Source organism: Gasterosteus aculeatus, chromosome 13, assembly GCF_964276395.1.
Source record: "Gasterosteus aculeatus chromosome 13, fGasAcu3.hap1.1, whole genome shotgun sequence".
In the NCBI taxonomy this organism is placed as follows: Eukaryota; Metazoa; Chordata; class Actinopteri; order Perciformes; family Gasterosteidae; genus Gasterosteus; species Gasterosteus aculeatus.
Genome location: NC_135701.1, coordinates 20358872 through 20381856, shown reverse-complemented (window position 1 = coordinate 20381856; position 22985 = coordinate 20358872). Strand labels below are relative to the sequence as shown.

The 22985-nt window shown below is 47.1% G+C and overlaps 1 protein-coding gene across 1 annotated transcript; it reads left to right on the top strand.

The window, feature by feature from the left end:
- The first annotated feature begins 8141 nt into the window (after positions 1-8141).
- Positions 8142-10849, top strand: xbp1 (X-box binding protein 1). Its single transcript, XM_040196023.2, is given in 6 exon segments — positions 8142-8494; positions 8937-9033; positions 9282-9398; positions 9503-9583; positions 9586-9669; positions 9780-10849. Coding segments are annotated over 6 exon segments (1221 nt in total). The 5' UTR covers positions 8142-8273; the 3' UTR covers positions 10401-10849.
- Positions 10850-22985: the final 12136 nt, after the last annotated feature.

Below are 22985 nucleotides of genomic sequence, written 5' to 3'. Positions count from 1 at the left end.
CCCCCCCCCCCGTCCCCCAACCCCCCCCCCCTCCCTCTCTCTTTTCCAGCCAATCAAATGAGAGTAAAATCTGTCCTTAACTGACATGCCGGATAAACAAATAGATGGTATGAACACGTGATCGCGGGTTGCTAATAATACCCAATGGGGACATTTCAACGTGTTTGATTTGTTCATCGGTGCGGCACGTACCAAGCGCCCCCCCCCCCCGGGCCCCCGTGGCCCCCCAGTCCCTCTGAATTGCCCCTTTGTTGTCATGGTGCTGACGTTATGTTTTTTTATTGGAGAAAGGAGATGATGAGGGAGGGTGTGGGGGGGATGGGGGGGGGGGGGGGGGGCATTTCTGGCTCCCAGGAGAGCGCATCACTGCAGCATATTATTACATAAAGCAATTAGGGGCCCCTCACCCCTAATTGTGGGGCGATGCTTTCCCCGGCATGACACAGACCGGCGGTGACTATTGACTCCAGCCGGCTCCGAGTATGTCGATGATGTCACCACACAAACCCCAGTGGGAAACTCTCATGGAATGAATTAGAAGTTGAGGGGGGGGGGGTACCAGCACTGTCACAGGACTTTGTTCTTGGAAGAAAGCAAATGACATCAGCATCGATTACCATTGGTTGATTTGTTATTCATAATTTATATTATTTGACCTCTGCAATTTTTTGTTCTTCTCACTTTACGTTGTTTTTCTTTCAAAAATAGAACCAAAAGGCAAACTGTACAGATGTTAAAATAATGAATATTGGACCTGCATTCGACAGGTAGCCAGAGGCATAACTCCGAGGTGTCCAGGGGTCCCCCCAGGGGTCCCCCTAGGGGTCCCTCCAGGGGTCCCTCCAGGGGTCCCCCTAGGGGTCCCTCCAGGGGTCCCCCCAGGGGTCCCTCCTCGGGCCCTTGTTTCAATCCTCAACGAGGAGTTTCGTGACAATCGGACGAGTTCTTTGGAATCCTGCTGACGAACAAGCAACCAAAACCAGGATCATAGCATAACCTTCCTTGTGGCCATATCGACTTGATAATAATACATTGATGTTTTGTGTCCGACCCGTTTCCGCCGCTCACGTGGTCAAAAACGGGTTAATGCAGGTTCAAGGCAAGACACTGCAACACCACTACACCCTTCCTTGGTCTGGTATAACAAGTAGCATATGGCGGCTACTGCTAGCAGATATGAAGCAATAACAGATCCACAGAGCCAATCATACCCGCCCTCAACACATACCTGCGTTTTGCTCCTATAGCGGCTCTGGATCTGCTATTAGCGGTAAGCTAATGTGGGATAACTTCTCATCGTACAGTAAACGTTTGATTGGTTCGACTTAAATGAGAACATTAAATATACATCAGAGGCTAAAGATCAGGATGACGGAGCCTGACAGACCCTTCAGGGATCAAACAAATGTGTAAAATGAACTTTAAATTCGATTTATTAGGCCAAACATCCGGACCGTAAACAGCGGACACAACGACAGCATCCACCCCCGTTCGTTTTAAGAAGTCTTCTCTTGACTAAACGGGGTGGGCTCTTCGGGGGGGCCGGACCCTCGCCCCGGTCGGACTGCCCCCCTTGGATCTGGCTCCGGGGTGAAAGTCGACTTTGAAGTGCAGACTAGACCAGGGGGAGGTATTTCAATAGGCCTTCAGTTCCACACAGGGCTGAAGTTGCAACCTGTAAAGAGGGGGGGCCGGGGGGGGTAAGAGTCTTTTGAAATGAGGCACCTGTACGTTTGAGGCTTGCAAGAACAGGTAAGTTCAGTCAGATCCAACCCTCATAATCTGTCCTCAGAGGTGATGGGGGGGGGTATGTGATGTTGTTACACTCACACAGGCGTTAACATGTTCTCAAAGGACTGGATGGATGGAATCTGCGCTCACACACACACACACACACACACACACACACATGCACACAACACGGGGTGATTTTGACAAATGAGGGGAATAACTTTCCTTCCAATAGTTCAATGAATCTCCTTCAGCGGCTGAAAACGTCTCCTCTTCTTTTCTGCCGAGCTGTGAGCAACGCAGAGACTTTATTTAGGCCATCGGTACTCGGACAAAAGCAACATGGAAACACGTGAGAAAGAGAGGGGGAAGCCCAGAGTTAGTGGTCGACCTCCTCGTCAATGATCACAGAGCGAGGAGGGTTCGGCTTGTGGCGACGAGACGGGAAACAGGAGATAGATGACGACCCCTCAGGACAGTGTGTGTGTGTGTAACCGGGACAACAGTGAGTCTGTTTTCCATTTAATCAAAGATCTTCTTCTAAACATCTTCACTTGAGTAGAAATGATGTTTTGTGCAGTAACTGGTAGAAAATATTGATCCAGCGTGAGAAAAAAAGGTCCATCTGTCCTGTAAAGCTCAGAGAGTTTGTTTAAAGTATGAACATTTAGTCAAAACCTGACCAATCCAAACATGCCACTGTTGATAATATCGTCCTTTCTGTCGACTGCACGCCAAAAAAACCAGATGGTGACGTCCAAACCAGACCAGAGGGGGACGTCATGACGACCACGTTCATTGAACCCGCCTCCAGGGGCCATGGAATTTAGTCATTGACACTTTGCATTGGCTTCATTTCTCAGCAAAACGTTTTGAAAAAATTTCCGCTCTTCATGCTAAGCTAAGCTAATGGGTTGCAATAATTGGAACTAAACAAGGCAGTCAAACCTGTGTTTTTTTTAAAATGTAACTCTTTGATGTACTTAGTAATTACAACTTTCTTGCTTTGCACAGTGAATAAACAGGTATAATCCGTCTGGCCGACAAAAGGAGCTTCGTCAGCATAAACCCCTTAGTTCCTCTTTAGGTGTTTTAGTCCTCGCTGCCAAAAAATGTAGTGACCCGACTCTCCTTCGTTCTTTCTGACACTTTGCCTCTCCTCTTCATTTGTCTCCTCTGTTTCCTTTCCTCCCTCTTTCCTCACCCCCCAAGTACGTGCAGGAGGGAAGATGATCTTTTTTTTCTGGTGGTGACCCCCCACTCCCCCAACCCCCCTTTACATCTCCACCCCCCAAGGAGGAAGACAACGCTTCAGAGCATCAAATCCCAAAATGAAAAGCCCTCCTCCATCACTCAGAGGACGGATCTGCGCTCTGCGTGAGAGGATGCGCTGACAGTGGCCTTTTTGCCACATGTGCCACCGAGTGGTCGGCGGGGGGGGGGGTCACCACCAGAAAAAACAGATCATCTTCCCTCCTTCTTTGATGTCTGTCAGACTTATTTTGTTCTCGGCTGTTTTTGCGGTAATGGCTTGACACACACGCACACGCACACACACACACACATGCATGCACACACACACACACACACACACACACACGCATGCACGACAGTTGAACGAGATATCAACGGGACTTTAGTTCAAACTTGGCCGGTGGACACAAACTCCATTTCCCTTGGGAATCAGATCTTTGATCTTTGGAACCAGCTCCTCCCTCTATTCAAATAATGAGTCCACCGGATTCTCATCGCACAAAGAGACGTTTTTATTCGGATGTCCTTTTGCAGCAACACAGACCCCCACCTTCAGTGGCTCTCCTGGTGCTTTTGATCGTATCACATGACCTTCGACAGATGGAGGTGCGTGTTCCTCGGGTGGAGAGTGTTTTGTCAACAGCAATGATACTGTGTCATTGAGAATTGCTCTGTGTGGCACAGAAAGATCAATTTCCTACTAACGCTTGACCGATGGAACCAAAGAAGCTGCACAAATTAAGATGAAAGTCTCGGTCAGAGCTCAAGATGAATGATGATCTCTTTCCAAGAGAAGATTTTCTACGTTGGCATCAACTTGTCGGAGGGGGAGACGGTGTTCTTCAGTGAATCCAACGGCCTCACTCACAAAAACAAAAGAATGAGATGTGAACGATCCGTGACATCAGCGGCGAGTGAAAAAATGGGTGTTTCATACTAAATAGGTTGAATTAAATGACGAGGGATTTGTTCATTTGTAATGGGAAACATTTGAATGTTTACTGTACGTTAAACTTAATCAAAAACGGCTCAACTCAAAAGGGGCTTTTTTTTCTGTGTGTCGTTTGCCGCTTCAGACACCAGGGGGCAGCATTGGGCACGTGATTTCTGCGTGGGCGCACACGCCAGACTGTAAACATCTAAAAGCTTGAGTGGAAGAAGGCAAACCTGTAATATCAAATATTAAGAAGACCGTCGTTGCAGGATGTGGCCACCGCATATTATCTGCATGCTACACTCGCCGAAGGAAGAGGAAGTGATCGAGGGTTTCATCATGTCGAGGCCCGATTGTCTCAGAGTTGCAACAGACCGGTGTTGCATCATCGTGCAGCCCGGCGTGTTGCTGCTGGAGGAATGATTTTTGTCCCGGTTGTCCGAGCACATTATTTTTGGAGAAGATGTTGTGTTGAGCAAATGTGATTATTTGTGTCGCTGAGAAATAAACAGCAAAAAAAAAAAAAGCGAGCAGTGGAAAAAAAGGACAACGCGAGAGAGAGCGACAGCGTTGGAGATTCTCCAGAGGCACGAGGCCCTGCAAACACCCCAGTGGATTGTGGGTATGTAAATAAGGCCCCCGCCGCCCCTGCAGCTGGATCTTGTCCCAGGGTGCGATCTCTCTCCCCTTATTGTCTCCCCCCCAAGACACCTCCGTTTACAGCAGACCGGCCCGGCAAATAGACAACAAACAAACAAAAAATCTGTGTCTCTCTGATTCACGTATTCAGAGGGAAGCTATGAATGCACATTTGGTTTTTAGGTATCATAACCTTCACACACCTGATGAATACCAGCCAGCGACGGTACACAACGTGCTGAGAAAAGCCGGCACACCAGTTTGAAAACCACATGTTGCCGTTTTTTAATCTGTAACGCTCGGTTGCATCTAACACCACAGCTATTACCCCCCCCCCTCCCTCACCCCCGCCTGCAAGGAATACGGGTGAATTACGCCCTGAGATGTTTCCCTTTAGCGCCTTTGGGATTGGTCCATTTTGACTTGTGGTTTCAAGGATCCACCCGCTTTAATCACAGGCTCCTTAGAGCTCAAGGGAGGATCCCCTTCTCTGCATACTTGTGTGTGTGCGTGTGTGTGTGTGTGTGTGTGTGTGTGTGTGTGTGCAGAGTCAGTCACTTCAGTTAAGCCGTGCACACAATCCCTCGGAGAGCCTCCAAGGACGATTATCTGAAGCCAGGATGTGTAACCAATGATTTAAGGCCGATGCTGCAAATAATGTCAGTCGCTTGGCTCGTGCTAACAAATTAAATTATAACACACACGAATATTCAATATTAGATACTTGTCCATTTCTATTTAAGATCTCATGCCAACAAACCAATGAAATGGCATCTGCTTTAAAGAGCCAGGCCAGCTGTTTCCCCCCGTTTTCAGTCTTTGTGCTAAGCTACGCTAACAGTCTACCAGCTTCTTTAAGGGACGAAGGAAATATAACAATACGTTGATTCGGCTTGGTTTACGCCGTCACTCCACTCATTTGCTGCGGTTGTCTTTAATGAACAAAAGGTTTCCTGATGAACGAGGGTCGAGGAGGTCGAGGCCCTGGAGTGTTCTCCACGGGCCCTCTACTTTCCTTCAACCCCGGCCAAGCAGCCTCCAGGTGAGCGAGTCGATCCGCTCGCCTCACGCTGCGTCCAGCGCCTGCTAATTGTTTGCGCTAACGTTGTTGTGTTACGCCCATTTAAGCACGTAACGTATTAAGAGGATTTTCATTAAGTGCTTCTTAGCGAGTGCCAAGAGTCCATTGGCAGAGGGGGAATGTCGCTCAACACATTTTATCCTGGTTGTCCCTTACTCGCTTCTTTCAATGCTATTCTATTCAAACGCTCGGGTCAATGGTTTGAATCTCCAGCCGCTGCACTGATCTACATCTTACTATGAAAATGTTGAAACAATGTGGCCCGATTTGCATTTTAAACGCCCAGCGTTTTCCGAACAGAAGGAAACTGTTCTCCCGCTTGGTGCCGACTGGCTTCGTACAGAACGTAGAACTAAAGCACGAGATCCACGTGAGCAGCAGAGCCTGCGACTATGGGGCCGGAACATCTCAAATGCTCTTCATCCCTCAGAGTGTAATGTCATTCCTCAGTGCTTCACTAAGGGGAGTGAAGAATACCAACCACAGAGACTTGAATAGAAGAGGAAGGAAGTTTAAAGCAACGACTTAAGTCACTATTTGCTTTTTACGAGATAGTGTAAACTTTCATTCATGTCGCTCCAGGAGTTTTACCTATTTGCTACGAGGCTCCAGGACACTGTGACACACGCACACACACACACACACACACACACACACACACACACACCGTCATAAACGCTCAGATGTTGATTCTGTGGTGACGGTAAAACTCGGCAAACAGGCGGTGTTTGCTCTGGCTCCTGTCGGTGCTCCTGCAGAGGGGGAGAAGAGGTCCGGGGCCAAAGGGCTCACAGCCGTAAACAGTGAGGATTCCTGAGTACAAAGAAGCAGTAGTAGTATTACTAGTAGTAGTGGTATCAGTAGTAGTAATAGTAGTGGTAGTAGTAATGATAGTATTATTATCATTAGTAGTAGTAGTAGCAGCAGTATTAGTAGTAGTAGTAGCAGCAGCAGTAGTGATAGCAGTAGTATTATTATTAGTAGTAGCAGCAGCAGCAGCAGTAGTAGTAATAATAGTGATAGCAGTAGTATTATTAGTAGTAGTAGTAGTAGCAACAGCAGTAGTAGTAGTGATAGCAGTAGTATTATTATTATTAGTAGTAGTAGTAGTGGTAGTAGTGATAGCAGTAGTATTGTTAGTAGTAGTAGTAGTGGTAGCAGTAGTGATAGGAGTATTATTATTAGTAGTAGTAGCAGCAGCAGCAGTAATAATAGTGATAGCAGTAGTATTATTAGTAGTAGTAGTAGCAACAGCAGTAGTAGTAGTGATAGCAGTAGTAGTAGTAGCAGCAGCAGCAGCAGTAGTAGTAATAGTAGTGATAGCAGCAGTAGTATTATTAGTAGTAGTAGTAGCAGCAGTAGTAGTAGTAATAGTAGAGTTGCGAGCTGCTCGATTGCGTCACTTGATTTCATTCTACACACACTTCATTCTACCAGTTGAACCGGTGTGTGTTGCGCAGCACGGTGTGGTTGTGGTTTTTGTCACTGCATACACCAGTTGTGTTGTAGGATAAATAACTTATTTTGTTTGGTGTTGTGTTTGACTCAAGCTACCTCAGTTTCACTGCACACCTTTGAGACCTGATTTATGTTCAGTATGATGAAATTCTAAACTGAATGGAACAGAAATGTCTATAATTTGTTCTGTCCAAAATTATTTTGTTATTTAGTTTGATCATATGGTGATCAAAAAAACGATTTTCTTTTTCATTATATACGTATAAACGAATGATCCACTGGGAAATTATTATGCTGATGATAACATAAGAATGATTTTGAATTAAAACTGTAAATAACTGTTGAGATGACAAAGATGAGAAACTGACAAACACATAATTCCTGTGCAGGAAATATGAAATGGGCCTTTCGGGAAAGCTATTAAGAGTTGTAAAGCTTGTTTAGTGCGTTTGATTGAACTCCTTCAAAGGAAAGAATGAGGAAGTGACAAAATGCAAGACAATGGGCAGTGAGCATAAAGGGTAAAAGTGAAGCAACGAATATCTGCTATACTGATCAACAAAAACAATGTGTGGCCCATTGTGCCGGAGTGGCCTTTGTGTGCTTCAGCTGATATCACATATAAAACATTGATACAGTGATAATAAATCAGTCATAGCTCCGTTTATCATTACAGGGTAAGAATCAAAAAACAACAACACGGTATTTCCAGGGAACTGATGACAGGGCTCCATGACCAACACAGTGAAAGTACTGCAGCTCTGTGTAGTGTGTGAGCAAGTGTGGGCCAGATGTGATGCAACTCCTGGAAACTACCAGTATGAAATCCCAGTTTACCCACACCAATACAACGGTATTAAACGTCCAAAAGGCCATATTTAAAGAGACATTTTCATGGCGAATAATGGGAATTTACACCTACCAAGTACTATAGGTCACTTTGAGAATGCAAATTTAATCAAGACGGCGGCCAATCACGGCTCGTAAACAACCTGCGTCACGCCTGCCGGGAGCCAATCATTTGCCACCACGACAGTAGAAAAAGATCGCAGGCGCAGTGCGTCTGGTTCAACAGTTGAGAATTGCCGGCGATCGGGCAACCAGGGAAACCCTCCGGTTTTCCTCCGAATCCAACAGGGATACGCGATTACTTCTACATTTCACGACACCGCGACCATGGTGGTGGTAACAGCAGGCTCCGCGGGGCCCCACAAAGTGCTCCTCATTTCCGGGAAACCGGCCGGCTCGCAGACGGGCTTCAACCGGCCGATCTCCGTCGTCCTGCCGTCCTCCAGCCCGGCGTCGTCGGATTCAGAGTCCAACTCGTCCGCGGGGCCGCCGATCCGGAAGAGGCAGCGGCTCACCCACCTGAGTCCGGAGGAGAAGGCGCTCCGCAGGTCAGTCCCCCCCCCCCAGAATAGAACCCTCGTCTGACATTATTAAATTAATTTTCGCTTTAGCCGACTATCGCTGACCGGGCTGCCGCGGGGACACGCCCAACGAGACCCCCTTTTATTAGCCCTTTAAAGCCGCAGCCGCAACACGGCGTAAGCGCGTCGACTCGCCGGTGCCCCCTGACATTAGAAGTAAACGCACCCGGTGAACCGGTTCAAACCGCCGCACGTTTGACCCGTCGGGCCGCTCCGCGTTATCTCGAGTGGTTCGACCGATATCCCGGCCGTGCCTGCGTGGCACCAACATGGCCGCAGGCTGCGCAGCGCCGTGGGGCCCGAGTGGACCTCGGGGGGCGGGGGGGATGGAGGGGGGGTCAGTCACCATCACGGAAAAAATACGTGTGCTAAATTCCTGTTTTTTTTCTCCCCCTCTTCCCCTTGAAAGGAAACTGAAGAACAGAGTCGCAGCTCAGACGGCCAGAGACCGGAAAAAGGCCAAAATGGGGGAGCTGGAGCAGCAGGTCCTGGAGTTGGAGCTGGAGGTGATTTTTATTAGTCTTTAATTATCTAATATATCAATAAAACCTAGATAAAAATCTCCAGTCCAAAGATCACTGTATATAATCTGCTTCTAATTAAGCCATTGCAATACAATAACTGCATTCATTTCCTTTAATAACCTCAAACACCCCCTCCTGAGTAGTCTAGTTTCACTTATTCCTTCATGCTTCACTTCCCCATATATGTTCCAAGTTTCAGGTACAAATAATTCTGTAATTTTTTTTGGCAGAACCAAAAACTTCACATCGAAAACAGGCTACTTCGGGAAAAATCCAGTGGCCTGCTGACAGAAAACGAGGAACTGAGACAGAGACTTGGGTTGGACACCCTCGACTCCAAGGAGAAGGTACGTTTGGACCAGTGTTCTGGACAACATTGGCTCTTTTTGTGGGGGGGGGGGGGGGGCGCACGGTCTGAATTAAACCACCATCTCCTTCCTTTGCGCGGCAGGTTCAGGTTTATTTGTCCACGGGGAACGACGCAGGTTTGGGGATCGGGTCTTCTGAGTCTGCAGCACTCAGGCTACGTGTGCCTCCGCAGCAGGTGCAGGCCCAGCAGTCCCCAAATCTGAAGACTTCTCAATGGATTCAGATGATCCTGACACTACAGACCATGAGGTAAGTCGCGTCGGAGCGGTTTAAAACTGCGTGTCCGAAGCTGTGTGATGACCACCTGAGTCGGGTCATAGGTTACGAGGCTAATCCCTCCCCCCGTTTCTCCCCCCTAGTCTGATCTGCTCATGGGCATTCTGGACATCCTTGACCCAGAGCTGTTCCTCAAGTCCTGCGAACAGGAGTGCCCAGAACCGCAGGTGCTGCTGGTCGGAGGGGGGCACCCAGTACCTGCCACCGCACCTGCGCCTCTGGGGGCCCCATCAGTTAAGCTGGAGGCCCTTAATGAACTGATCCACTTTGACCACATCTACACGAAGCCCGTGGAGGAGGTGGGCGGCGGCGGCGGGCATCGCGACGGCTCGGAGAGCGACACGGAGGAGGAGGAGGAGGAGAAGAGCAGCGTTGAGGCAGACTTCCTCGTCACAGGTGACGCTGACGACGGCGGCGGCGGCGTGGTGGTGGTGGTCGAGGAGGAGACGGTCAGTGTCAAGGACGAGCCGGAGGAGGAGGTCATCGCCAGCTGTGACGCTCACAGTCCGCTGGATGACTTTTTCTCCGGCGTGTCCCCCGCGGCCCTCGGCGGCCTGGATAAGGAGCCGTGTCTCGCAGACACCTACAGCGACTCTGGATACGAAGGATCCGCGTCCCCTTTCAGCGACATGTCCTCGCCCCTGTGCTCCGAGAGCACCTGGGACGACATGTTCGCCAATGAACTTTTCCCCCAGCTTATCTGAATCAACCGTCCAGCCCATAAGTCAAAAATAAATGTATGTAGTTCAGTAACTACAGAGAAGCACACAGTGCTTCATGGCAACAAAAGGACACCACCCAATCGGCTCGTGTACGGGCCGAAGTTAAGCACATGATTTCCTTTTTTTTATTACAGCAGGTCTGTATCATTTGGCGATGCTGCGTTGACTTGCGGGAGATGGAGTTCATGGCGGCTTATTTTGGCGACAAAAAATTCACTCACTGTTCAAAACGACACGTGGGTGGAATCCAGTATTGTAAATGAATAGGGGGATGGGGGGGGGGGGGCGACCATTTAAATATAAGCTTTTTATTTATTTGTGTGTTCTGATTCAGAGTCATTGTACGTCCACATGTAAAGACGCTTTCTTCTAATTTGTCGACGCTCTCCACGTAGTCTTAATTACTGCATTAAAAAACTTTTTGCATTGCATCTCGTCTCTTCGTTTCAGTCATTGCAGGTGTTTATTCTTATCTCGTGGTGGTTGTCAGAGGATCTACTATGAACATGCACACGTGATCGCTAAGAAAAGCTCATGCAGGTAATGTTTAACCACAGTAAAGAGTCTCTACCACTAACTGAGCGGTGTAGTAATGGGCCGCTCTTTACTGCTGCAATAAGTAGATGATGGGAATCCTTGGCAGTTTAGGTGATTTAATAAACCTTTAGGTGTGCAAATTACTAACTTGGTCTCCTGATGTCAAACGTTACTCACTGAACCAGCGATGAGGGGACGCTTCATTCGAAGGGGAAATCCAGACTGGACTAAACGTGTTTTCATAATTTAAAGAGGAGATTTTAGTTTAAAAAGCTGGTCTTTTCGTCACGAGTCGATCACAACTACCAGAGGTGGTATTTTTAATAGAAACTCTTCACTGGGCTCTGTTGTGTTCAAAAGGTTCAAATCAAATGTATATAATAAAAGAGATGGTGTTGTGGTAAAAAGAACATCTCAGCTGAGGAGCCGCTGGTCTCAGCGACCAACAGGCCCCAGGTCAGTCCTTTGACCCCCCTAGTGCCCGTCTGTTCCTCCACCAGCGAACCAGAGAACAATGGTTCCTACAGGTATTTATAACAATGCTTAAAGGTGTGAAAGTCAGTGTCCACACCTCTGGGAGTGGTCTTCTGGTGAGTTCAATGTAACTCGGGATTTCGAATGATCCTCAGTCAATATCAGTTGTTCAAGTATTACATGCATGCGTTCCAGTTGATCACATTACATCAAACACAATCATAACTGCATTGGTGTTGTTCTATTACAGTTGCAGAATTAGTGTTTTTACAATATTGTCATTACTTTATTGATTACACAGTTTCAGAATCATGGCTGTATTCTGGTGTACACTATATGCATTTTTATTAATTTTATGAACCGGGTCGTGTATTTGTTTCTAATATCCTACAGCTCTTAATAGGAAAGTTTGTAAAAACCTCAATCATTTCACGTATCTGAAGTGATCTTTCACCTAATATTCTCGACCCGGCAGCGGTTTCGTCTTTGCTTCCCGTCACAAGTGGGTCATCGCGAGTATCATGAGGGCGAAGAGAGTCGGGGTCACACCTTTTCCCCCTCTGGGCCCTTAATGCTTTGCTAATGCTAATCACGGTGGTGTTTTCATCCAGCGGCCCCCTTCACCCCCCGGGGGGCCTGTCGAATGAGCAGATTAGATCTCCTCACATGTGACGCGGATGTAACCGATCTCAGCTCTGCCCTTTGTTAACAACATCATCCAGCAGCGTCTCTCGCATGACGGCTGATTATCTGGAATAAGCTATGGGGGGGGGGGGTGGTTTAAACTCAGCTACTTCACTGTAGTCTGACCTCCATTTTGTTGGTGTGGTGGATCGAAGGAAACCGCGAGAGTCTTTGACGTAGATGCGCCTCCACTCCACCGAAACGGGAAGTAGTTCAATTCCTCACCGCATCGCCTCTAACGTAGAAACCACAGCAGAGAGAAACACGAGCGTACAGCTGTGGAGCCGAAACCAAACATACCCTCGTCTACTAGATGTAGTAAAACCTATTGGAACCCACAGGTTGGGTGAAATGTCTTTTCTTTGTTTATCCTGTTAAAAAGCCACATTAAAATCATTTATTTACTTAACCCTCCTTTTCTCCTCCTCCGGTAAGTTCCACTCAAAGCAATTCCTGCTAATCCGAGATGTTTCCTGCCAAAAACATGAACCTTCTGAGGACGAATTCCTGAGAAAGCCTCCGCGCGATTTCCTGCCAGCTGTTTAGAAACTCAAAACAGAAACTTATATTCAAATCGACAGAAAACCATCTCAAGGTGCTGCCTCCAACCACCACGTCGACTCTCATATTCGTATTCGGCCTAAAGAAAGTCGCCAAAGGTCAACTAACAGAGGTCGAAGTTAACAGTGACAACGAGCGGCCTCGGGAGGAAGAGGATATTGTGGTTTTCTTCGGCTTAAATAGAACTCAGAGAGTTTAAAACTGATGCTGACTGAGAATATAAAACATTACGGGGCGAATCTAAACACTGGGGCTGAAGGCCCAACGGCAGATACTCTGTGACAAAGTGTCAGCTGGTCAAACAGGTTTCAAAGCAGCAGGACTGAGCGGCCATGTGACAGTTTTCTCATGTTGATGGCGACGCCGGCTGGGGGACATCAGTCACCTGACCCCCCCCATCCTTCCCCGGCACAGATTTGGTATTTAGGACACTTCATCGATATTTCAGTCGTGGGAAAAAGTGAGCCATCGACAAACAGCATCTGTCCGCCGATGTGCTGCATTCAGTCAGCTGATCACGTGACGCCGGACCGAACCCGTCCGTCCTGTCGTCCCGCTTCCAAAGGCGTGTTTCCTGCTCCCATTATTTTGTTCACGTCTTGTTGGTTTTTTTTTTTCTTCTGTCGGAACATTCCGATTGATCCTTTCACGCACGCGTCTTTTGTCCTCGCTGTCGTCCCGTCAGAGCTGTTGTGACGCCGACGTCACGACTCCACACGCACACGCACACGCACACACACACACACACACACACTCTTCAGCTCCTGCGGTTTCCTCCAATCCTCTGTTCCCCCCGGCAACAAGGCGACCGTCAGCGGAGTGTGTCCACGCACACGCCTGATCCGAGCCAAAGATCACGGAAAGAACAGCGAGGCGACTTGTGGGGGGGAAGACGTGTCCCTGAGAGGCGAGAACAGGCAGTTCCACCAGTTGTGGATTTGTGTTAAAGGATCCAGAGACACAATAATACCGAGAATGGGATACTAAGATACGAGTTCTGCCAAATCATTGAAACCTATGAATCTGCAAGTAGTTTTCCTGAGTGACCGTGACGTCCGCTCTCAGTGTGAGTCGGAGGATTTATTTCTCCCTCAAGTAACTACGGATTTAAATATGATAGTTACCACATGAAGAAAGCTTAAAAAATGATAATTTATCCTAAACAGAGACATCAAACAAAACAACGGCACGGTCTCAGCAACACAATGAGACATTAAATGGCTTAATCGGCACCAGCCAAAGCCGGCTGGGGGGGGGGGGGGGGGGGCACTTGCGTCACACATTACACAATCCTCCATCGCCATGGTTTCCACTTCCTGTACATGTGGCAGGTCTGCAAGAGGCTGCAAGAAAGACATGAATCACTTGGATTCCTCCTACACAGCGTGGCAAAATCTGCCTTTGAAGCGCTCTCAAAAGGCGTAACAAAGATTCAGAGCGGATCAAGAGGATTTAAACACCCCCCCCCCCCCCCCCGTTTATTTTGATAATATCCAAAATGCCTTCTCGTAGCTTTGCTTTGTAGTTGCAATTTTGTTCAAGCGTCTTTTAGAAAGTCGGCCTTTTTGCCTGTTGCTCAAACCACGGAGGCCCCTGGGGATAAAAGGCTCATACATAGTGTGTGTGTGTGTGTGTGTGTGTGTGTGTGTGTGTGTGTGCGCCAGCAATTACAGAGTAAGTTTAGAAGTGATCACAAAGCACGGGCGCACACACCCATGGGCCACGTACCGCAAATTCCTGATTTTCCTCATCGGTGTCGTCATCAGGACCACCTACGCTATCTGAGACAACACCCGTCCCCCGTAGTCGGCACCGCGTCTGTGGCAATAGTGAAGAGTCCCACAGTGAGTCAGAGATAAAGAGGTCAGAGGTCAACAGCGTCCCGGTGAAAACTGTGTAGTGTGTGCGTGCCTTTTGAGGAGAGTCAGAGAAACACAGCCACAGAGGTGCTTTCAGCCAAATGCTAACGTTAGCGTGCTAACATGCTCTGCATGACGATGCTAGCAAGCAGATGTTTTTTTTCTCCATATATTTGTTTGTAAATGACTGAATGTATTGAACATTTGACCAGATGTTACACAGAGTGAAAATAAACAGAAACACTATACTTACTAGTATTTACTGTTTGGGAATCTGTACAAAATGACGCAACTCTTGCGAATAATGACACGCAGCTAGCGTAGCTAAAAGTAAAAAATCCTATATTTTTGGATTTGGTGCGAGAATGTTCTCAGTTTTTTCCCCGAGCAACAGTAAAAATGAATTAATTACATTTTTATGCGAACAACAAACGGTAAACGACAACACAAGGAGGTCGCAACGATGCTGCCACCACAACAAGGGGTTTCCCTCAGCCACAAGTGTCACGTGTGTGTACTTGAAGCGCACGGCTTCTGTGACAGGTTACTCTGACCTACGACATCTGTCACGGTGACATCAAACGCCAATAAATCCCCAGAGAGAGCGCGCTACGGAACGCACTGCGCCGGTAAAAAAACCGTGTGTGATTGTGTGCGTGTGACTTCGAGCCCTCGTGACCTGTGTTTGAGCAGCGATAAGAGAGCGTCGACATGTGCAAAGTGCCAGCTGCGGTGGATTTATCAGCAGGACAAAGGGCCAACCGAGGGAACACAACAAAAGGTGCTGATAAAAGCAGCTTTTACACTTCATATTTCAGGAAGCCTGCCGTCGCTTAGCGCAACAACAACACGGGAGTGAAAGTCCCGTCTGCACAAAGAACAAAACGGTTGTGTAGTTGTTTGGTTGGGAAATTCCACAAAAAAACACCGCAAAAACGTCACTTTCATCTCACTACAAACACGCTTTTTTTATGGAACCATCTCGAGCTCTCATCTCAACATTCAGGCCGCGTTTCACCGCGGAGACGACACACTTTCACACACTTAAATTCACTTTCATAACTACACAAGCGCAGGGAGGCCGCTGCTGGTTATCTGGAGAGTAAATATTGAACTTTGCTGCGGGCGGCTCGACCGTTGTGCTGTGCATACTATGAGGCAGAAAGGACTCGGGGTTTAAGAAGGTGAAACGCTCCGACTCTGTTAATTGGGTATCGTTTTGGTCCATTGGAACAGAAAGGATCTCAGCAGCTGCTCTTATGCATACTTATGTGTTCATCTATGCGATTAATGTGGCCGATTAATGCAATACAATATTTGAACGCACCTTTGTTTACTTCCGGTCTTCCGTTGTGCTGGAATTAAACAAAGTTGTTGTTGTAATTGCGGTCAGTTAGATCGGAGAGAGCGAGATGGTAGCTGAAGATGAAGCTTTTTGCTTTGGAAGTAAAGCCAACAGAGGCGAGACATCCAGCGGAGAACTGCGCAGCGGAATGACTGCACACGTCGAACAGAAGGGGGGGGTGAGTGGCAAACTGACCACTTTACGAACCGCTATGCTAAGCTAGCTGCTAGGCTACTTCCATCTCAACATCTATCTACCCTGCGCGGCATACAGTCTGCAGAGGATCACCACTGTGTCTCCAAAAGCAGTAGAGGATGAATGTTCCACCTGGTGGGATTCTGCCGCCAAGATGATCAAATGTGTGTAGTGGGGTTTTAAATAATATTTTAATACATTTTAAAATAACTTTAACAATTAAACAACAGTGTCTAAAATACACACTTTCTAAAACATTTATTAACAACGTTGTAACAACAACGTTCAATAATCGCGATTAATCGCGATGAATGAAAATGTGTGATTAATTTGTTTGTTTTTTAATCGATTAACAGCCCTACTAACGACACATCAAATGCTCTTAAATTCCGCTAATTTCATGGTGGACCCTCGTCTCTTCTCGCGCTAAATTCAAGTTTACACACAGAACTTTCGTCCCCTTGTGCTTTTATCTTTGCCGTTCTGTCAGTGATGACCTATACGACCTATACGATCTCTCAGGGAAAAGGCTCGAGTTGCGGCCTGAAGGCAGCGCGTCAACGTTCCCTTTCCGACCAACACAGAGAGAGGAAAGCGCTTTTGTTTCCTCTGTCAGCTATCGGTTACTGACCCCAGACACAAGAGACTCGCAGTGTAACTTCCTCCCAGTTAGTAGCAGAGGTGTAGTGAAGTAAAGCCTGTCCCACAGAGGACAAAGCTAAACACATGAAGTGGGGGACATAGACAACGCCAGTGCTTAAAGGGGCGAATGAATGACATCAACCAGAAGCCATCGCTCCTGGAGCTCAGTCGCCACGGTCTAATATTTCAGAAAATCCTTCCTTTTGTGACCCTCCGTGATTCCTAGCTCTTTAAATCCTGCATCTAGGTGCAGCGTTAGGAAACCGCGTTGGCACACATGCGATCACACTCGGGGAAGCTTGTGTGAGAGTTTAGAAGCTCGGTACATCTGGGGTGGATGCACACCGGCTCTGCAACGGCAGCTGCTACTATAAGCATTTGTCCCACACTCATGACTCCAAACAGTCAGTTTGGCTTTACAACACATTTATATGATGGCAACGAAAGAAGAAACAAAGGGATATTCAAGCAGTTTATTATTGTTCTTCCATCAAGGAAACTGGTCTGTCGAGCTTGAACTGGTTGTATCAGTTGGCGTACGGAGCATAGCCGGCTTATGAGAAGTGGACGTGGTTGACGTGGTTTGTGGACTGAGGATGGAGCCGAGTACAAATAATGAGGCATTTTAATGCGACCAGTTACCTACAACAACACCCTGAGTTATGATCGATTGGTGTAGGATTGACAGCATGGATTCATGTCGACAGTGTTTTACTGAGGCAATAAATCAAGTGACAAATGGGCCTTTTCTAATGGACTCGTTGATCGAATAGGAGTCGCCCCCTGCTGGCCGGTAGAAATTATGCCTGTTTAAGGTTCTTCAGACCCGGAGGTCGGGTGGATGACGGGATAATCGCGTCTCCAGTGAAACCAGAGGTCACCTTCTCCATCATGTAGCCTCAAAACGTAATTAACGCCGATATTTCATCCTGAACTGCAACCTTTTACTAAACCAAACCAAGTATTTCTTTGGATTAAAAAACAATAACACTGATTGCTGTTGTTGCTGGACGTTTGTGATAAAACGCACAAAATGCGTTTATTGCATTTACATTTATTATCATCACTTTTATTAACCATCTTCCACCTCATTCTGTCTAGACTCTGTGCCCGGAGGCGTGAGCTCTAAAACCTGAGTGAGGAGTTTGAATGAAAGGAATGCTTGTTCCCCCTCATGTTATCCTCTGCACCCCCCCCCCCCCCCCCAAACCACCCCACCCCCCCCCCCCCGGGGGCGAGTGAGGGCGGGTTGGACCGCAGCTCCCAGACTTCGTGGCATTCCTAAAATGAGTGCTAGCTTGTCGTTGCCCGAGTTCCCAATCTAACCGAAGGCCGGCCTCTTTCATTCACAAGCCCTTCGGGAGGTGAGGTTAAAGGTCAAAGCAAATATTTAGCTGGGTTCAATAGCAATAGATTGTTTATCCATAATCCCATTGTCCCCGTGTCCTCTGTGACTTGCACTTTAGCAGTACTTGTGATATTTCCCACCTTTGGCAAACACAAGAAGACCTTCGCAGGAAAAAAAAAGGTTCTTGTTTTTTTTTAATGAATTTCACATTCGGTACCACTTACAGTTCCTTTTTTAGATCATATAAAAAAAGAAGTGGTTAGCTGGCATGAGCAGCAAGGGCTGCTGTGACACAACAGACGATGAGGAGGCCACATACAGAAAAGCTAAATCATGTATTAAGTGCAAAATAACATTTGACCCATTGCGCTTTCTACCAAAAGAAAAAATTACCAAATTATTAAATGAAATCTGTTACCAGGCGGACTCTACAGACACATAATAAGTGGTTTATTTAAGAAAAAGAGGTTTCCACAACCATTTAATGCCTCTCCTCCTAAAACTTATAATTTTCAGTATCAATATATTTTTTTGAAACTACATTTACAACTTTTTAAGACTCTACCTTCAATCGAATGTTTCCATTTGTTTTTAATTTGTAATTTAATTTAATTATAAAAACCAACTTTCCGTTGTGGTTTCTTTAAGTGTTTATTATCTATTTGTCCTCCGGGTCTAACGGCGTCTGCTTCACTGGGTGTTTACCGGGGGGCGGAGCGACCCTCGAGCACGGCCGGGAATCAATCTCCCTTCCTCCTCCTCCTCCTCCTCCTCCTCCTCCTCCTCCTCCTCCTCCTCCTCCTCCTCCTCCTCCTCCCGGCCTTCTGGACAACGTACGGCGATTCTGCCAGAGAAGAAGAGCAAGAAGCAGAAGCTCTCAGATCAGTGAGCTTCCCTCCGGAGTCTTTTATCAGCCGGCTTCCTGTCATTACTCCGTCAGGTGTCTGCTCTGGAGTCTGGGAAGGATCCATGGCCCCTCATTTCAGAGGCGTAGGGGCGTTTTTTGGGTGGAGATGGGGGGGTCTGTTTGGGGTTTGGGACGCGTCTATAATTGATGGTTCGGAAGTTTTAAGAGGGACGATGAGAGGAGTTTAATAAAGTTCCACAAGTGAGTCTCTTACTGTTCAACGTGGAAATGCAACAATTGCCTCATTCGGGGGCGGAGGGGTCACACAGGCGGCCATGTTGAAACACAAACAATGTGTCATGTTGTGTTTGTTGTTTCATTATCATGATTAAGCTGCACTATGATTCTGTGCCAGCTTTTTGCTAATGTTTAAACTAGTATAATACTAGTGTGAACTACCCACAGCTTTCATGCTGATTGCATGAATTATAAATAATTCCTTTCGTCCCGTAATTTTGGAGGACCAAATTCAATGGGAACTATCAAAATAATGTTAACATTTAATATTTGGTGAGTGATGATTTGCAGTCACTAACTTTTACAAGTGGAAGACCAACAGCTATTATCAGATTCGGGCACTTAACGCTCTGACAGGCCGGCACATTTCATATTTAACAGTGTTTTCATTTGAACAGGAGGTCATGTGACTGACCTGGCCAGTACAGTACGTTCAGTACCTGAAGCTCCGTGTTCGCTTTGTATTTAGGATAATAAACGCCAAGACTCAACCGACGGGGACGTGAGCGTCTCTTTCAACAAAACATTCAATCATTCATATAAACGACATTTAAAGGTGTAATATTTAGACAGCGGCCGGTTAGGCAGAAGTAATTGATCACGTATTCTCGTCGAGGGGTCCGGTTGTCCGTCCTCCCGAGGGACGGACGTGTTTTGGACTCGGGGGATGTCAGGTTGAGACGTAGGGCGGTTAAACAAGCGGGACCCGTCCCAGGAAGCCGATGTTGGGACAGTGTTTGGGACGATGTTGGGACAGTGTTGGGACAGTGTTGAGGACAGTGTTGGGGCGATGTTGGGGACAGTGTTAGGGACGGTGTTAGGGACAGTGTTAGGGACGGTGTTAGGGACGGTGTTGGGGCGATGTTGGGGACAGTGTTGGGACGATGCCGGACGCATCGACTGACGGCCTTTCACGTGTGTACTTGTGATTAAAACGTTAACATCTTGGGATAGTGTCCAACTGTGAGTGTCCCCCCCCCCTGTCCGTCCACCGCTAATCACATAACAATAACTTGTTTGGTACCACTGCAAGCTCAAAGTCCTCCAGAGGTTGGGGTGACTTAGACTTTCCCAAATCTCCTTTTGTTGTTTGCTCACTTTTGGCGTTTTGGACGGGGCACACACACACACACACACACACACACACACACACACACACACACACACGGTGTTAGGCAAGACATTGCAGCTTGTTTCTTTAGTTTGGTTTTAAAAATAAAACTCCTTCCTGCCTTTGGTGTCTAGACGGGGGATTTGCCAATAGCGGGTTCCCAGACTACAGCAGTGCTCACAGACACACCTATGGGAGATCTGCACTGAGGGATCCTTAGTGATGAGCGGCATGTGCTGCTAAGTTTTATTTAATGTTTGCTTGTGCACATTTGGTTGCATGAAGTAAATAATGTTTTAAATTCAGAGCACAGAATGTGCCGGTACAAACCGCTGATTACTGACGGAGCGCGCTGAGAAAACGGACACCTGGAGCGCGTTATGGTGGTAATCACGTGTGGCCGAGGTAAATATCAGGTAGAGCGCGCCGGCGAAACGTCCTTGATAACATTTTACAACGTGCCCTTTGGTCCCTTCACCCACAACGCAATTCCACAGAAGCTTTAACCGCACATTCCTGAAATAGCCTTTCAGATGGCTGCTTCTAAAAGTGGTGAAAAGGCCGGAGGGAGAAACGGATGAAGAGCAGCCGCCACCGAGCCAGTGTGAAGAGTGCAGCTTCTCTCCACACATCTCGGGGTCGCGGGTGCTGGTCACGAGGCCTCGGACCCGTGTCCTCTCCAGGATCAGCTGCTTTTGAACGCGGGGGGAGGGGGGTGGGGGGGGGGGGTAAAGCCTCAGCCCATGAGCTGCGGTACAGGGAGCCCCAGCCGGGCCCCCGAGGAGCGACAGCAGGCAGAGGAATCTTTAGGATTTATTGGTCTTTTCCAGCCGCTCAAATAAAAATTTGTGAGGACATTGCGCTCGAGAATGTCGGTATTTCAGGATGAACTTAGCAGCTGCTTTGAGAGCTTTCTGGTGGTCACATGACAGCATCCGGAGACCAGGAGGGATTAATAGAGACGACATGAGGAATTTGTGATAGTGTATAAACTCTCTGCTCACCGAGTACCCAAAAGTGAATTCATCACACACACGCACACACACGCACACCCTTTCAGCCGCTTCGTCCTGGATGGTTAAGATTCTCCAGAATTAAAAAAAACACATTTTCTTCCTTATGTCAGGGATTGGGGTGGAAGGCAGGACTCAAACGCAGACTTTTCCAAAACAAAAGACTTTAATAATCAAAAGGTCCAAAATCCAAAAGGCCAAGGGGCAAAAACACACAGGCATGAACCTACGGCGGCGAAAGACAAGAACAGGACATGCGTGGCAAAAGACAATGACGCGACAAGTGACACAGGAGACACACGGCTTAAATACACAAGGGAGGTGCAGGTGATTGGACACAGGTGGAAACTATTAGACAATCACAGGGGACAACGGGACAAGGCAGGAAGTGAAGTTACCCGGGGACACAAGTGGCAGAAAACTACAAAATACAACATGAAGTGAACCACACCGTGACACCTTATCACAAAAATAAATGATTTTTTAAAGATTTTCTTGGGAATGATTGAATACCTTCACCACTTCCGACCTGTGAAATATAAAGAATATCTATGAGGGTACAACTCACAACTCTTGCAAGTATTACCTTCATGAATGTATATCCACAAGTTGAAACAAAGTATCTCCTGTGTGTTTTCATATCTGTGCTCACAGCTCCCCCTGGTGTTCACAGACTGGAACTACACCGTGAAATCAACACAAGTTGCTAATTCATCCCACTGAAGGATCAGCAGTTTCTACACAAATGTCACACACGGCGATGACACAATAAATCTTCATGAGGCTTCCCGAGAGCATAAAGCATTCATTAAACTGTTAAATAGCAGCCTAAATGATTCAACTTCTCTATGAGCTGTGACAAAATGAATCGCCGTGTGGCAAATCGGGCCGACGAGGCGCTTATTAAAATGTATAGCATGATTTGTCACAAGGAATAGCTGTAAAAACCTGCAGCCAAAACTGTAATAGCCAATAACTTTTTGCAAATTAGCTGGCTTTGCATGGGGAAAAAAAGAGTTATTATAATTATCCCAAATGAATGCGGGCGGATTATTTATCTGTGCAGCTAAAAACTATGGAGAGGCATTGGAATGCAAAATAAAACCTAATTATTCAAAGTTTGACGGTTCCGTTTTTTCCATCAAAGAGTTTGAAAAAGGATTTATTTTTTATCCTAAAGTATAAAACTCTTCTTTTAAATTAATTTACCAGGAAAAACAAAGTACTGTGGGCAGAGCTGCACGTCTCCAGTGGCCAATTTCGGGATTTGAGACATACCTCAGGGGGATTAGCCTGAACAGCAGTTAATTGCTTTAAACCCACGGCTCTGAATTAATCCTTTGATTTTTGGACTCCTTTTATGATTAGGGCGCAGGAGGGAGGACGAGAGGAAGGGAAGAAGGGAGGAGCGGAGTAAATATGTTAGAAAGAGAGAAAAGGAGACAAAATAGAAGAAACAACAGCCTGGCCGAGCAGTCTTTCATCTGGAGGTAATGATATGAAACCTGTAATCTAGAGGGGGGGGGGGGGGGGGGGGCAGGGGGTGAGACGACTAATTAATAGCTCTGGTCTGAACCCTCGAAGCAGTGCACTCTGGGAGTGAGCGCCTTCAAGGAGCCTCTGATCACACAGCTGAGCAGTGTGCAGAACAGAC